Below are 17,286 nucleotides of genomic sequence, written 5' to 3'. Positions count from 1 at the left end.
AGTCCTTTGAGCTTGACGATGGTTTTCTACAGAAAGCACTTCCTCTTTCTCGCTCCGCTGTCGCTCATGTTTCACCTTCACTGCCACCTAGAGGTTAGGATGTCACAATATTCCATAAAGTCTCATGAAAGGTTTTGAGTTCCTAGGCTATTCAAAGTAAAACAAAGAGGCTCTGTTTACAGGTTCTGAGGCATTTACAAAATAAAGATGTTCGTCAGAAACATCTAATATAATAACTAATTTAGATAGCCTAATGCTAATCCCCTGACTCAGAAAGGTTGATCATTTTTGATATTACACACCAAATTGCATGACAGACAAAAGCTCCCATTTTCAATTGATGTCAGTTTAAGCTGCCGGAGGAGATAGTTTGATTGGTTGCTATTCTGAACTTGCCTATAAAAAGAGAGAAAACATCAAATATATAGGAAAACTAGATGATCACAACTCAACAAAATGGGGTTTCTCTCACAATATAGGCCTATTCAGTGATCTTTCCGAATACAAAATATGATGCTATACAAAGTACTGTCTCTCTATACACTAACATGGTGCTTTCTTATAACAACTAGAATTTCCGTGAAAAACTCCTCTACAAAGTTTGGTGTCAAACTCAAGAAAAACATTTTAACAAATGTAACAGCTGCAATTAGTTTCTGAAAAGGCACTTAAAGTTCTCCCTAAATTGAAATTAATAGTTTAAGTGAAGTACGAAGTGAAAGAGTTTCCTCTAGACCACTAACTGGTTATACTCAAATGAAATAGCCTACCAGAGATGTGTTCATTATTTGAAAATGTATAGGCTATCAGTCAAACAGTCTCTTCTCCAGGGAGACACACCTGCTTAAAAGTTATTCATAAGATTAGGAAGGGAAGCTCAGATTGTGGATTGGTGATGAAAGAGGGGCCCTTCTTTATAACAAGTCAGTGTAAAATGATAAATCAAATTATTTTAGTGCTTTTATTTTTATGTAGCCTACTAACGAAAAGGCTAAAAACAAAAAAAATTGCTTAATTGCTATGCGTATGCCACTTATTTGAAGCACTTTGTGTTTACTCTTTGGAAATTCTCATTCAATTCTGAGAACCCATCAATAACTAAACTGATTTTGCATAGGCTGTTCTGTTTTATTCGTTTTTTTCCCTCCCAAACATTAAAACAAGTTGTTTCCAAGCAGTTGTTTCTACCTCTCTGTTTCTTACTGTAACTGAAGGTAACAATTGTTATCCATTGGAATTTAAAAAAAAAAGGGGGAAAGATAGAGCAGAGTCAGGAAAAAAGAAAAAAAAGAAAACACTGGATCACATGACCATCTCCGCTTTTCCCTGCAGTAACAATCTCTCCTCCTCCTCCGCTACTCGCTCCTGCCTGCGACAGCACAGCAGTGGTGTGGTCGCTTTAACGCACGTTAACGGAAACGAAAAAACACTCTGTACGTAGTGAAGGCCTCTGCCACTCTGAAGACCCTGTTGCAGCCACAGCGACGGATATAAACACACACTATACGTACTGGTAACCTTAGTTACGTTTTTTTTTTTAATTTAATAGCGTTGTAAAGAAAAACAATCCGTCTTCATAATGGCGACAGCTGCGGTGTCTGCCCCTGCTGGCAGCGGCCCCAGCCCCGGGACTGGAACGGAGCTTGTCCGCGGGCAGGCCTTCGACGTCGGGCCTCGGTACAGCAACCTCTCCTACATCGGGGAGGGAGCCTATGGAATGGTGTGGTAAGTGTGCCAAAAAAAAAAAAAAGACTCAAGCTACCCATTTTTGTTCACATTGTGACGGGGTTTACAGTTTAAAATACGTTAACTCGCACCTTTACCTTTAAAAAAAAAACAAAAAAACATAAAAACAAACTAGCTTACATTTCATGTTTTAGCTCGCCAGCAACAGTGCCAAGCCGTTTGATAGTTACACGAACACACAGCGTCTGTTTGAAGAAGAAGAAAAAGTCACTGTTGAAACTTCTTGTTCTAAGTTCACATTTGGTATGATTTTGCACCGTGATGATCCCGACCAGACGTGAATGCACTTCTCTTACCTGGAAATGTATTTAATTAGGATGCTTTCCTCTAACTTGCTTGAAAAGGGGGAGCAGGGTTCTAATGTTACATAAACACATTTTAAATCGCTTTAAAATGCGGTTGAATTGTTTAATCACCTGTATTAAAACGCAACGTAGGTCTACTGCTTATGGAATGAAAAACTTCAGTATTTGGCCGTCAATGTTTTCAACAGGCACACAACAGGGTGTGTTCACCCTCATCTTTAATTATTAGTTATGCCTATTTCAAATTATATTGTCCTGGTTTTAATCTGTCTAATAAATTACTCAATTCTAATGCGTAACAACTGAATACAGCATACACATTATACGTAGTCAATACAGCAATTTGTAGTCCCCATGATACTATTACATTTGATTTATTTCTACAAATAGACCTATTATCATGCATTAATGAACACCTGTGGTAACTAATTTAAGATGTTGTGGTTTCTTTTGGCTTATATTTATATAATTTGTGTGGAAAAGTAGTGCAGGAGGCTCCTCAAGGGGTTTCAGTAGACAGATGCCTGGATACACAATACACATGAGGGAATGTATTGACAGAACCACTCTAGATCCATATGTTATCACCTCATAAGCTTTCAGGAATGCAGTGAAAGATGAAGACATTCAAACGTTAATATACCACATATCTTCTGCATGTTTTATAGATTATATAACCTTCAATTCTTTGATGAAGCCTTAATTCTATAAGCTTTTTTCTATTATTACTAATGGTCAACCGACTGGTTTGTTTGTTCCAGTTGGTGCTAATTTGCATCTTTTCTGTTAAAAATAACTTAACTGTATGTTTTGGCTCACTAGTGTCAAACCGTTGTTAATGTACAGAGGACAGTGTCATTTTTACCAGAGAAAGACAAAATCTCTTTGGAAGGGACTTATTTCAGATCAGATTTGCTATAACTTGTATAGTAATGATCCCATATCAGTCCTGGTGTTACTGCTGCCTGGTTACAATATAGATACATCAATATTAGAAGGAGTATTTTCCAACCAATGTTGTCAAGTATGCAAGGGAAGGGATACATTCTTAAAACGTTATTATATTCTCCTTTTTATTAATTGTTTAGAAATGTTCACCTGTCATATCGTGAATGCATCTTGTTGGTTTTGTTTCATACTACTTTACCCTCAAAATGTACTTGATACATTTCTTTTATTTTAAACAGATTGTATAAAGACGGATCAAAAACTTTCTAACAAAGACTTTCTAAAACCACAATACAAATCTTGTTTGTTACATCTGTTGTACTGTAGCTGGCCTTAAGTGTTCATTCTCCACTATTACATCATATATTGTCTTTGTGTCAAACAGCAGTCAAGTTATTTTTTCCCTTTTTGGTAGGCTTTCTGAGAACACTGATTCGACACACAGCCTGCCTACAGTGCAGACACACAGAGAGGCATTTTTTAGTCAGCGAAATGGAAAACCCACCAAAAACAAACAGTCCTGGTGGTTAATTGAATGAGCTTCTAGAAATGAATGCTGCTTCTCGATGCAGGTCGTCCAGATCAAACACACAGACCCGTTAAAGCTCAAGTTTTGACAAGATTTTCAGTTAAAGCCCTTGATGAATAATGAAAAATACCAAGCTGTGTGCACATGTAGGATTTTTCTCAGATTTATATTGGTAATAGATTTTTGCTTTGTTACTGTTATCCAGACACGCTAGCTGATTTGAAGACAGTTCTTACCTCTCTGCTTACTTTTAATTGCCATGTCATGTTAACTTGTGCAAATACACAAAAAAAAAATCTGAGTGGCAGCTAACTAATGTTTGCTAATTGAAATATAATAGAGAAATATTTTATATGTCTCTATCCTTCAGGTATTTCAGATTTTCTTTTCTGTTGTAACCATTGCAGATGATGAAGTCAAATTTGCTATCCAAGCACATTTCCATTTATGCTAATTTATGATAACCGCAATCAGAATAGAGAGATAGATAGAGAAACTATTATAAAATATAATCGAGATTCTTATCTTCCGAGATTTTAAATAGATTCGTAATTTCCCAAAATCAATTTATGTTTTGTGGCTAATCAGTCACTCCCTGCTAAGTGCTAAGGCTAGCTCTTTAGAAAGCCAAATCGAGCAGCAAGAAATTCAGCCAGTCTCACAGATGACTGGAGTAGATCCTAATGTATGTACTAATTCAAAAATAGACTTTGAATCATTAATCCAAAATCGTTTTTGAATCAACAATAGATTCTAAATCAAATCATGACCCCAAGAATCAAAATTGAGTCAAATCGTGAGACACCCAAAGATTCCCAGCCCTAAAAATAATATATGTCTAGACATTTTAACAATTATTAAATGGGTAAAGCAGTAACTGACATAAAGTGTAGTTGAAATTAATCAAAGAAATATCTCATCGACATGTCTTGGTAGCAGGTTTGTTTTTTGTTTGCCATAAAGTGTAACCTGGATCCGAAAAGCTCCAGGGGAAAAATACAGACTGGCCTCCTGAAAAGCTTAACTTTGGAGTACACCTTAAGGCCAAACACAACAGTTAAAGCTTCTAAACATGCAAACAGGTACAGGTTGATATCATCTTGTTCATGTAGGGGTGGGAAATTAAGTTTTCGTCATGGGTGGTAAATGCTTCAAAGTGTTTATGTTTCAGCCACAAGAGAACATCACCACGTACTCCAAAACATAGTTAACTAATGGTTATAGTGTTAAAGTTCGATAATGAATGCGATGCAGATGAATAATCATCTGTAAGTAATCGTGATCTCAATATTAATCAAAATAATGATAATTATGATTTTTGCCATTATCTAGCAGCCCTAGTTCATGTTTGTAATGCCGTACCTGAAACAACAAGTGTGTACAAAGAATCTCTGATGATCTTCACTCATGGTAACTTGTAGGATTTGTTTTTAAAGATACACGACACCTCCAGAGTTCATCAGTGGAACTGTGTGGGTCGAACTGTGACCGTTTAATCTCTGAACTTTCTCCCAATAACATTTCAGTTTCTGTAAACTGAACTCTTTCCTTATCTTCTGATCCATCACAGCCATCAGGGCGTCTGCATTCCAACAAGTGTTTTACTTTTCTAATGTTGCATGCCATGTATGAATATTTGCTCTGCCCGTCGACTCCTTGCTTTAGTTAATCCTATCTGCAGGAAAACTTAATAATTGTTGGGAGTTCATTTGAAGGAAGCAAGTTGTGACCTGAAATGCCAACTTGGTATGTTTTAATCCATTTGTTTGGCTCATGTGAATAGCAGTTTGAACTGTGTCTTGTAGGTCAGAGATGATGTGCATTAAATTAAAAAGAAAACAAACAACAGGGTAACACTATTTTTGAAGTGAGAATCCCTATAACTACAGGAAACAGAAATACCAACTATGAATGAGTAAAAAGAAGACACTTGTGTCCTGATATATCAGTAATGATAAATTAGAGCTACAGGCCCAGGCAGGTGGATCATGCGTGACTAAGGTTTCCAGGACTGGGATTGTATTTGTTTTGACTTCCAGTAAATCCAAAATCTCTTTGTCTGGTAAAACGACAGCTCCTCTCAAACTTTTGTATCCATTAACACAACAGTTTTTCTTTTTACAACCCCAACTAATCCTGAGAGCTGTGTTGAACATGTTCACTGGTGTTCCAAGGAGAAACTTTGGTTCCTTACTTTTTTGGCTACTGACTGTTTTTACTCTTACAGCTTTTAAATGACTGTATCCACCGATCCTTTTTACCACCACAGAGGCTATACAAACAGTCCTCTTTACTGTAGTGTTGTTTCTGTATTTGTGGCATGCTACGAGGCAGTTGGAGTGGGCGACGTGTCAGCCTCCTTGCACTTGTCTCGTTTTGTTCTTTTTGAAACCTGTAGTTTTGAGTCTGTTGGTCATGATGCTTTGTTGTGCAGCAGCCAGAGAAAGGCATGCAGCCTTCTTCTTTATCAGGTTTCTTTGCGGTTGTATTGCACCATCGTACTAGTGTTACCATTTCCTTTTGGCTGCATTCAACATTCATTACGCAACAATCAAGACAGCCTTAAGATCATATTTAATTGTGCTGATGTTATGCATAATCACAATGTTAACTCTGATTTGAAAACTATACAAGAAGTTATGTTGTGATAACGTGGGAATGTTTCACAATTTTACAAGCCGGTGGCTTGGTGATTTGTTATTCCTAAGGCTGGAGTAGAGAACATCAGCATCAGCTGATTTGGCCCTGTTGCCAGACATCAGCATATCGGCAAATGATTCGGCATGAGCCGATGTCACTAGCCAAAGTTTATTTGTTCCACCAAATCAATTAAATACTGACATAGTACACCTACTGCCTCAGAGAAGAGGTTTTTTAATGGGCAGATGAAGTCACCTGTTGAACTAACTCTGACTTGTTTTAAAATGTTGGCATTGTGGGAGTATTATACCAAAAGAAGTCATGAAACAAACATCGGTATTGGAATTGACAATCGGTGTATCGTACTTCTTATTTCAAACATCGTTATCTGCCGTGATTTTCTCCATCGGTGCATCTGGGCTGGAGCGATACTTCTGCAGAGATGCTCTTAGACATCTCTACCTTTCTTTCTACACATAATGTATGTTACATAACAGAGTACAAAAGAAACAGCCATGTAAGCACCTCAAAATAATACCAATGCAAACTTGCTCATGCACAATGCATACAGAGCCTGTAGCAACATGTTCAAAGCTAAACATCGATTAATGAAGTTAATAAAAGACCAGGAGAAAAAAGGTAGAATTGTTAGTGCTTTTTTTCATGATGGCATCCTTTTTTCTTTTATTAGAAAAAGAGGCTAGTTATACACACATCAAGTAGGTGCAGTGCAGTACTAAAACAGCAGAGAGAAGGAGACAGGCTGCTCAAATGCAACAAGAAGGATCTATTTAATTACAACGTTTGGACCAGAGGTCTTCTTCATGGGATCATTTGTTTGATTAAATTAATACTTTTTGTGGTATTTGAACAAGTGTGCAGCAGATCTTTTTCTCTCATCCTTTTCATCAACAAGCAGTTTCTTTTTTAGTGAATCTTATTTCTGTTACCACTCGTAAGTGTAGATATCAAATTGTAGTCAAACTATGTTAATTAACTTTTTTTGAATGTAAATAGTTTAGATAATATATGTGGGACTAAGAATAAGTCAACACTTCTTTAATGTTTGTTGTTGCCTTTAAAAAAATACAACTCCTATAAAGGTCTGTAATGGGTATTTGTGATACTCAGTTGAGACTTTGTATTACTGTTTGACCAAAAGCTAAGAGGCTGGCTGACTGTGCTGCATGCTGTGTCATTTTCAGACTGTGCCTATTTCTGTTTACAACAGCCTCTTGTTGATGCAAAGGCTTTTTATGTCGGGGTCGTCTAGTGGCTGAGCCTCTTAACTCGATCCTCAGTTTGTGCTCACCGTCTGCTTACACAATCATGAGATACTGTAACCCCCTCTGTGATGATATTCGGAGGCTGCCGTGGTGTACTCTACCTCTTCAACCTGCCCACAACAACAGTGGGAACATGGGGGAATTGACCTGAAGTAGCTTGTGTTTATGGCAAGTTCAATATCTCACAACTCTTGTGTTTGTTAGTCAGTTTTCATCCCATGTTCATGAGAACAGTGGGTTAGCCTCTTATTTGCATAAACTTAATTGTTTAACCTTATCTTTGATAGATTGTATGAAGATGAAGGTGAAGTTATGGGAACAAATAAATAGAAAATGAATTATCTTTTTTAGATTTTTGTAATTTCACAACCAAAAAGTGTAAAAAGAATGTTTTACAAAATCAGAGAAAACAGGTTAAGTCTTGAATTCTGAGAAGTTGTATGCCATGAAGGTTTCAATTAACCGTGAACACTTGTAGAGCTGAGACAAACTCTACAGGACGTTTTTGTCAGATTTATCGGAATAATCTTTTATCGATGTAATCACTTGCCTAGAAATACAGGGTTTGCCACAAAGTACCCTTTTCTTGGTATTTGCACACATTTCAAAGCTATTTAACACATTCCTAGTCTAGTAAACATTGAATCATAAATCCTAAGTTAAATGTCTTTGTCAGTCTCTTCCTCCCTCCAATGACTCAGTTTAATCTTGATCTGGGATCCTTGACCCGTCTGATTCCCAGCCTTTGCTGATGCTTTGCTTCATTCTGCCATGAGCCGTCCTCTTGAAATGCCACTGTGGCGCCCATCTCCATGGCAACCTCTCTGCCTGTGACATCAGTACCACCACTACACAGCCAATGGGAGAGTGAGGGAGAGGAATGAGAGCCTTGACACTCTGAAATCCTGTTGTGCAATTCACAAGGAGATGTAATTTGGGTGATTACGCCTGCAGAGACGAGCATGACGCCTTCTGCTTCAACAAACAAGCAGAAGATTCACGCACTCTTCTGCTTGTTGCACCAAAGCAGATATTGAATGTTCATCATCATCAGGGCCTGGTGGAATCATTCAGTCACTAAACTGCTGCTGCATGAAGGCCTTTCATGTGTTGCATCCATATATTTAACAGGAAATGGACTTGTTCTTATGAGCACAAACCCTTTTGATTACGTTACATCTCAAGAAATTAGGGTTTAGAAAGGATGGTGATGTTATGCAAACCAAAATGTGCAGAAGTGGTCAGATGGCTTTGATGTCATCTCTTCCTCTCATTTTTCTATCAAAGTCTGTTTGTCGGAATTGAAGTTGCATGGAAATATGTACATGAGTGCTATCATGATGAGCACTGCAGTTATTGACTCATCTTTTAAGTGAAGTCGTGCAACTGGAGAGCCACAAGCATTAATGATAAACATATCTGACAAACTCAGTGAGTTGTTTTCTCCATGCAATTACCGGTACTTTTTTTATTCTGATCAGCTTTGTGCATGTTTGTCTTCAGTAGGCCTGCACGATTTAAGAAAATATATACGATGTGCACTGCTGCAGTGGCATTGTTGAATATTGAAATAATGATAAACAATAACTAAGTAGTGCACAGTATAATTAATAACTAAGTTTTTATGTTTATCTGCTGTTCTTCGTTCTTGGACAATACATATGTTTGCAACCTTTCTCTCCAAATTCTGAGGATTGCTGATATCTAGCTTGAGTTTCATTTAACTGAAGAATGGTGTGAGTGCATGGATATTATACCCAGGGCTCAATTCAATGAGTAAAAAACACACATGCTAAGTCAGATTGCATAAAATATTATTTTATATTTTCTGTGATAAATTCTGACCTTTGCGATGCAACTGCTCATATTGCGACAACAATGGAATTGCAACTAGTTGCAAAGCCCTACTCTGCAGCCAGTTTATGTGACCAGCTCACTTGGTGATCTGTTCATCTTGCTCCATAAAGAAGGAGTGCATTTACTGGAAGGGATGTAATAAGAGCGCTTTTCAGCGCAGTGTGTGTCTGTCATGGATAACTGGATTTGGAGGGGCAACGCAAGCAGATCCTTTGTACTTGTATGTATTTGTTGCTGTACTTGTGCATGGCATGAATCTGAAGATCTGCACAGATTTGGATATATTTGAGAGGACAGACTGATCACTGATCACACCCGCACATCCTGAAAATCTTCTGGTCAGTAGCTGGCCCTAACATCCCTGGATAGCGCCTGTTCGTCTGTTGGGTCTCAGTTCAGTTCAATAATTGATAATATGTTACACAGCGGCTTTTTCCTAGTGGTATGAACTAGGGATGGGTGTACTCGCCGTTGACCCCATTATTTGAGTAACATTTCGCTACTCGCGCACCTGTGCAAGCGCTGCTTTTGGCTACAAAACTTGAACTCATACAGCGTTACATGTGTGACCCAGCTTTTTGTTTTCGCCTAACTGAATATACTAGGTAGGAAAATAATTAACGGGATACAAACGTATGACTTCTCCGGCCACAGCTTCAGCTTTAGTACACACCGAGCCAGATTTCAGCAAAAACAACTGTTTTACGGCAGCCTGCGACATGTCAGTCAAGAAAAGTGATGTCTGGAAGTACTTCGACAAAAACGATGAAGTTAATGTGCAGTGCAAGATATGTGGCGTTAAACTTGCATACCACACATAGAAATACTAGTTCGATGCTTAACCACATGCGCTTAAAGCAAAAGGAGAAAACAGCGGAGACAGAAAACAAGTCTCGCATCACGTAATTTGTTAGCCCTGTTAGCACACGTCGTTGTTAGCGACGTCGTTGAAATTGAAATTGCTTTCTGCTGTTGGTTATTTATTTATACTTATGTTTAAATATTGGATGTTTATGTCATTTTACAGGCATAAAGTCTACAATTCCGGTCCGGGAGGTCCGTGTCCGACAGACCTTTTTTTTGTTTTCAGTTAAAAAAAATAAAAAAAAATTTAGATCTGAGGGTACTCAAGTACTTGTTCATTAGGTAATTCGAGTAATCGGGTACAGGGATCACTGTAAATTCCCATCCCTAGTATGAACCTGATTGTTTTCTAATGATTAACTTGAGAGATTAAGTGAAACAGAATAATTGTGATGCAGATTTGTAAAAAGTAAACATGCACGCCTTGTCAGGTCTGTCCTCAAGAGCAGAAGAAAATAACAATAGCTTGTTAGCTTGTTTTGTTGAATGGAGGACGGATCATTTACTTCTGAAGTGTTTCAGGTAGCCCGAAAATCAGAGCTACCTGCTGAATGCTGATTGGCTGTTGGGATACAGTGTCAAGCAGATTAGTGGCTCAAGTCAAAGTATCTTTATGATCTTGTCTTCAATTTTTATGTTGCAAATGGAGACGCTGTGATGCAAGAAACATTTAAGCCGGAATTGTATCCAGATATCTGTTCAGGTCAATATATCAACGTTATATTATGGCTGATTGGAGCTGGTATGCCATTAGCTCGACTGTTTCTCCTCTATACACCAATGCCTGCTACCACATAACTGGTCACTACAGCTTGGACTACAAATGTACTACAAATTGAAACCAGAGCAATTCCAATACTGACAATCCACTCCCCTGTGTACAGATTCAACATTTCTATGTACAATCTGTGAATAGAGATTACCAGCTGTTCAATGTGCGCCTCTTAATCAAATTCTTTAAAAAAAAGAACTGCAAATATAACATTTGAGATGCTTCAATCAGATTTTTGGTTTGGCTGTTATTTATTAGCACAACAAAAGAGAAGAAAGTTGATATATTGGCCCATTTTAAATTGGTGTCCTTATTTATTGGTACAACATAGCACTTCATTTATGTGACAGAGTTATATACTGTATATATGTAAAATAAAAATGACTGCACCTTTGTGAAAGTAGAGACTCCACTGGCTATAAAATCTACGAGGACCTTACTGATAACAAGCTCAAACAGAGATACAAAGGTCCACGAGATCTAGACAGTCAACAGCAGTTATTTCCAGGAGTGGCTGAGTGCTTATAGGCTGAGAAATAAAAAATAAAGATAAGCGCTTTAAGTAGGAGGACTTCTTCTTCCCATTAGACGAACAGTATTTACAGTGTTCCTCTCTGGGTGAGTTACTCACCACTGATAGGCCACAATCAGCAAATGTTTATGTTTACACTAAAATAAATCTTTATTCACTGATGTATCAGGCCGAGTTGACATACCTGTCAAGGTTGCACAAAGAGGCCATTTAAGAGCCTCTAACAGTGGACACAGCTGCTATTTACACACCATGTTTCTCTTAGCAGTTATTCAGCAGGCTGAAGTTTACTGACTGATATGCAATCTGAAGTTATGTGCTGTGTCAAAGTACTAGAGAATCAGACAGACTAAGAACAAAAGTGAACATGTCAAATAGGTAGAGCTTTATAAATTATAAAATAATCCAGGTTTTCTGTTTGTAGCCTGCAGTGTGGAACCTGTTCAGCCTGTTGTGTAATGCTTTGACCACCTGAAAGAATCAGAAAAGTGAAATGGCTCAAACTTCATTTAGACTATCTGACAACAATAGAGAACAAACCATATGACTTATTTCAGGCGTCTAACCACAAACCCATTCAAAATCCCCATTGACCTTTAGATGTTAGACCCCATGGCGCTCAAATGCTAACTTACATCCGGGTTTTAGGACTCATTCCTGTGGCGCTCTATACAGGGCACATTTTACAATCGGTAAACAGGGTGGATTGAGCACGAGTCTGCTCAGTAGGAATGAGTCAAAACCAAACAAGACGGCAATTCAAACCAAGAAAATAATATTGATTCACTTTTTTGCCTGATGTTGCCCAGTTGGCTTAAATATTGTTGATAACTAAAATAAAAATGCAAACATTATTTGCAGTTTTGTTATAAAATAGAAATAAGAAAGTTATAAAATAAGAAATTAAAACCAAAGTTCTCTGATTTTGACAGACATTTGATGACGGAGGATGATTCACAAGTTACTCAACAATAATTACATTAATTATAGACTCCAAACAAGAGAAGCAACGAATATAGGTTTTTATGGTACGATTACAGTCTGAGAAATAATCTCAGTGCTATGGTTATCATTTTTTAAATTCATGTTTACTCATGTAAATAATCCCATGGGTATTATTTAGGAATGTGAAAGTTAGCTGCCTTTTTGAAGTAGAAATAACAGTGATCAAAAATACAGTTCAAAATAATTAACATAAACAAGGAAGAACAACTGATGAAATAATAATTTAAGTAGATTTTTAATAATTACAAGGTAATACTTTAAGCATTAGAATTAATACAACACTTTGATTGACTTAATTGATCCCCTAGGGGAGTTTTATTCCCCTAATGTCGGTAATTAATTGAAGTCTTGTTAACTGTCTTAAATGCCTAATAAAAGCTAAAACATGCCTTTTTTTTATTGTCGATTGAAGTTTTAGTTGAAATGAAATAAAATAAAATCAACATCTCTTATGCAGTGTTATTAATAACGTAATGGTAATAATAAATTAAGTCTAGGCTTTAGTGCTGGAAGTCTCCTGATGTGAAGTTAGTGTTTTACTCTGGTTAAATTAACTTACAATGCATGCAGAGTGTTTACTCCACACAGAAGAGAGCAAGAAATGTTAAACGGTCACTAACTGAAGCACTTCAGCGGCCTATTTTTCTTTCTTGGAACGACGTGCACAGTATCTGCAGTTCGCTGACGTTACACTGAAGCCAACCTTTCACCGCTACGCTTTTCATTGTGAGAGACACGTTTATATTTGATTCCCAACCACTCAATGTTTCGTCAGGTAACTTTCCAATAACATGATTCAGTTATTACGCTTTACTTTGATGTATAGTGCTGGATGGTGATCTGATCTCACAGATGCTGCATCGAGTTTGATGTGTTTGAAACTTTAGCTGAATCTTTTCTCAGACAGGTTTAGCAGACTGAGACTCCATCGTCTTGGATTACTCGCTGGTCATTCTTGGTGTACCTGAAATGCCCCCACACTGCCGACTTCACCCGTTTCTTCGGTCGATACAAAGCTTCGCTGCAGTGTCTCTCCACCATAGTAAAGCTAATGTAGCATAGCTAAATCCTGATAAGCACAGATGATAAATCTGGTGCAGCAGCCTGGTGTCAATTTGTTTTTGTTCCGTGCAGGTTGTGCCAAAGATCTGAGAGGCATGAGAACGCCCTGTAGAGCGGCCTTTACGATTAATTAACCATGACATTTTATGCCGTGGTTAATAGTGTTGTTAACTTCCTCATAAATATTTGATGGATAAGATTGAAAAAAATACTTAAATATTAGTGTGGTAATCACAGCAGTATTCATTTCTCCTCTAAGTCTTTTGTGTTTTTTACTAGAACCTTAAATCTGTTGATCGGTGGAACAGTGTCAAACCATCACACTTTCATCAGCACAGACAAACACAATGTGGACCCACACTTCAAACACGTGGTGTTTCTCCTTACAGAAAAGTTTCCAGTCCTCACAGCCTCTTGTAGTTAATGTTTTGTTTTGTTTCATTTAAGTCTACACATTTTTTTTATGATGTCTGTAGAGTTGTTATATGTTGTAGGCGTGACTGGCCCACCTCAGCTGTAAAACACTGCAGACAAACGAGTGCACTATGCAAGGAGGGAAATGTTGCTTCATCAAAGTCACTTCCTCAAAGTTTCTTCACTTTCTTTGCTAAGAATAAGTGCTCTTTTTGTTCAGTATTTGCAATTTTACAATTAGATTTGCTTATTATACCGCTCAACTCAACATTTACATAGTGAATAATGTCTAGAGCTTTTCAGACTTTTTTAAGATGTGTCTTTCTTGTTAGCTGAAGAGAAGAGGACATAAAATCGCTCCAGTAAAGCCCTTCCCATGTTGGTTGCATTTAAGATTGGCTGGTATTAAGGTTGCTAGGTGCGCATCAATGCTTTCCTTTCACAGAGATAAAAAACTATGACATGTTTCCGGTTCTTCACAGAGCTAGTTTACCATATTGGACTCCTTTTTAAGCAATCAAAGCTTCAGAGAGAAGCTCTTGTAAACACAAACACCTAACACCTGACACAAAACAGGTTATTGAGGTCAACAGAAGCAGGAAGTGCATTCTGGTTAGCAACACAGCAAATGCACATTGTGTCCTCAAAGTGTGAGTTTAACACTCTGAAGACCCCCAATACTACAAATCCTCTTTTTTTTTCTTCACTCGGCTAATACGGCCATATTGTGTGAGCTCTTGTGGGCGATAGTCAGTAAAGCCTGAAGCTTTACAACTGGAACCTCAGAGACAACAAATGAGGCTTGTCAGCTATAAGATACAGATTCCATTGAAGATAAAACGAAGGCGGATGGTCTCCAAAATGGAGAATAATGAAACACAAATACAAAAATCAAAGGTAGAAAGAGTGCTTTAACAAAATGAATGAGTGTGGTCTGGGATTATTTTGTTGTGTGGCAGACAAATCAATATATACAATAAATTATTGCTTTGGAAATAGGGGGGGAAGAAACGATAAAATGCAAGAGCAAAATGTGAATAATCCATGAAACATTAAAGCTACAGATTTGTGACCAACGCAGCTTTCCAATTCACATTCCTAAAGGCCATGATTTGTGTAACCAGCAACGCAAAATCCCCAAAATATTCAATGGACAACACAATGGCAACATTTGCCAACCATTGCCACATAAATTTCCAACTAAAAACCAAGGCGGGTCATCAGTTTGAACCACCACAGGCCAACTGTTCAAACATATCTTGAGCTGTAAAGAACATTAACCACAGACATAAAGTGTAGATTTTTTTTTTGTAACTCTTACAAATAAATAATAAAAACAGCTATGAAGGCATCAAATGTGTTTTATTCTTACTTGAGGTATGAGAAGAATATTTTCTACTTTGGTAACTTATATTGAAAGTGTGGGTAAAGATGATATTGAATTTCCTTTTAACACAGTGAACACTCAGAGACATGAGTAATAATGCACGGTGACTCAGTGTCACACTACATTAGTTAATGCAAATACAGGAATGTACTGTAAATAGCATAATGCAAGGACCCTTTAATCCTACTGTATCCATGTGTAACACTCCCTCACTGCACACCGGCCTTTGTGTGCTGTTTGAAACCCGTCTCTCCACTTTGAGCCGTCTTTAAATCCTCTGCAAAGCGTTGTACTCTGCCACGTCTGTGCAGTGTGTACAGGGACGTTCATATCTGCACTTTCTCGGTACGCATTGCCCTTAAGCATAGTGAACTTCTCCCCTTCTTCCTTCAACTCAACCCCTTGAACATCGTCATGGTAACAGCCCTATTGCATAACACAGCAGCTGCACTGTAAAGCCTTGTATTTTCATCTCCTTGGCAACAGAACATCCCCCTCCTCTCTCTTAAACCCCCCTCCCCTCTGCGCTCCTTCCTGGGCACTGAGCATGCTCAGAGAACAATGCATACGCAGAGGAAACAGGAAAGGCAGCTCAGAACAGATTCACTCTTGCATACCAGAGCCTGCAGCCCCCATTGTAACCTGAGCATCTTCTTTAAGACATGCACAGGGAGTTAAGTACGAGACATCTAATACTGACATCACATTTAATGACAATTGTCTTTGCATTATGAAATATGTCTATGAAAGTTCTTATAGCTACATTTATCCTCAAGTGTTATAAAGTTGGCTAAAATGGCTCAAACTCTCAACTGTGCAGCTTTCCTTAATTACTAGTAGTGAAGTGGATCACAGTTCATCTATGATCCGCTTTGGATTGGATTTGGCCGCATATGATCAGCAGATGGATGGAAAATGTATCATCAATGTGTAAAATAAATGTACAGCCGCAAAATCCCTTAACTGAAAATGAGTCCCTAATTGCGTGGTCCTCATTTCTTTTTTTGTCTGTCTCAGACAACACGTGCTGCAGGAGCAGCCTGTGCACAGACCAACAAAAATTTGCTATATGAACGGTATGTGAAGGATACGTGTTCATCATTGTCAAAGCTCATATCAGAAAGAAGAGCCCTGTTTTTGCTGGTTGCAGCAAACTTTTTATTTACTAAGGGATTTAAAATCTGAAAAACGGTCCGATCCTTCACCAAAATCTGTGATCTGATCCAAGCTGTGAGATTTGTGTTTCACCACTAGAACTACTTTTAGCTGTGTAAGACTGTGCTGCCATCAGCTGGCTGTGAGTAGGCCACGTGTTACTTCCTTCCAGACAGAGAACCCAAAAAAACTCAATCAAAGCTTTCAAAGTTAGATTTCAGAAATTCTGGGTGTCCTGAAAGCACCATATTTAGCCACAGAGAACACCGTGATGCAGCTCAACAGGCTAGGTCTCGCACTAATCTGATGCAAGCACATTAATACTACACACTCACTCACTGTGTACTTTGTACTTCCTCAAAAAGTTACCTCTGTTACACGCCTGGACACACTGAAAAGGAACTGATGGGCTTGCCTCATTAAGTTATGATGAAATGTAGAGTGAGCAAAGATGTGCTTCGCTTTTTCTGCACCAAAGACAGCCTCTCATGTGCCTTCAGCAACATCACATGCAGACTGGGGTTTGTTTATTTTTGATTAAAACTGGTAAGGAAAAGATCGACAGCAAGCAATTAAATATTTATCCTGAAAACTGGTCATTAACGTTGAGCATTATGGGATTATTAATTGGAGTTATAAAAATTGTGATATTGTAACAAATCACAAAAACACTGAATCGATTTCAAATCAGCAGTTTACATGCTGAGATTTCATTTTCAACTTTTTCAGGTAATGTTAACTCCTTTTCTCCAAAAGTACCAGGATGTTGGATGATACAGTAACT

At 37.9% G+C, this 17,286-nt stretch overlaps 1 protein-coding gene across 1 annotated transcript in view; it reads left to right on the top strand.

Annotated features, from left to right (window-relative positions):
- The first annotated feature begins 1,352 nt into the window (after nt 1–1,352).
- The window catches only part of mapk1 (mitogen-activated protein kinase 1), a 29,590-nt gene continuing 13,656 nt past the window's right edge, over nt 1,353–17,286 (top strand). The window contains exon 1 of the mRNA XM_020640738.3: nt 1,353–1,725. Coding sequence (XP_020496394.1) covers nt 1,580–1,725 — 146 coding nt within the window. The 5' untranslated portion in view covers nt 1,353–1,579. The remainder of the gene's footprint in view (nt 1,726–17,286) is intronic.

The sequence above is a fragment of the Labrus bergylta genome, chromosome 2 (genome assembly GCF_963930695.1).
Source record: "Labrus bergylta chromosome 2, fLabBer1.1, whole genome shotgun sequence".
In the NCBI taxonomy this organism is placed as follows: Eukaryota; Metazoa; Chordata; class Actinopteri; order Labriformes; family Labridae; genus Labrus; species Labrus bergylta.
Note: the sequence above shows the minus strand (reverse complement) of the source record. Positions and strands in the feature narration are given on the sequence as shown.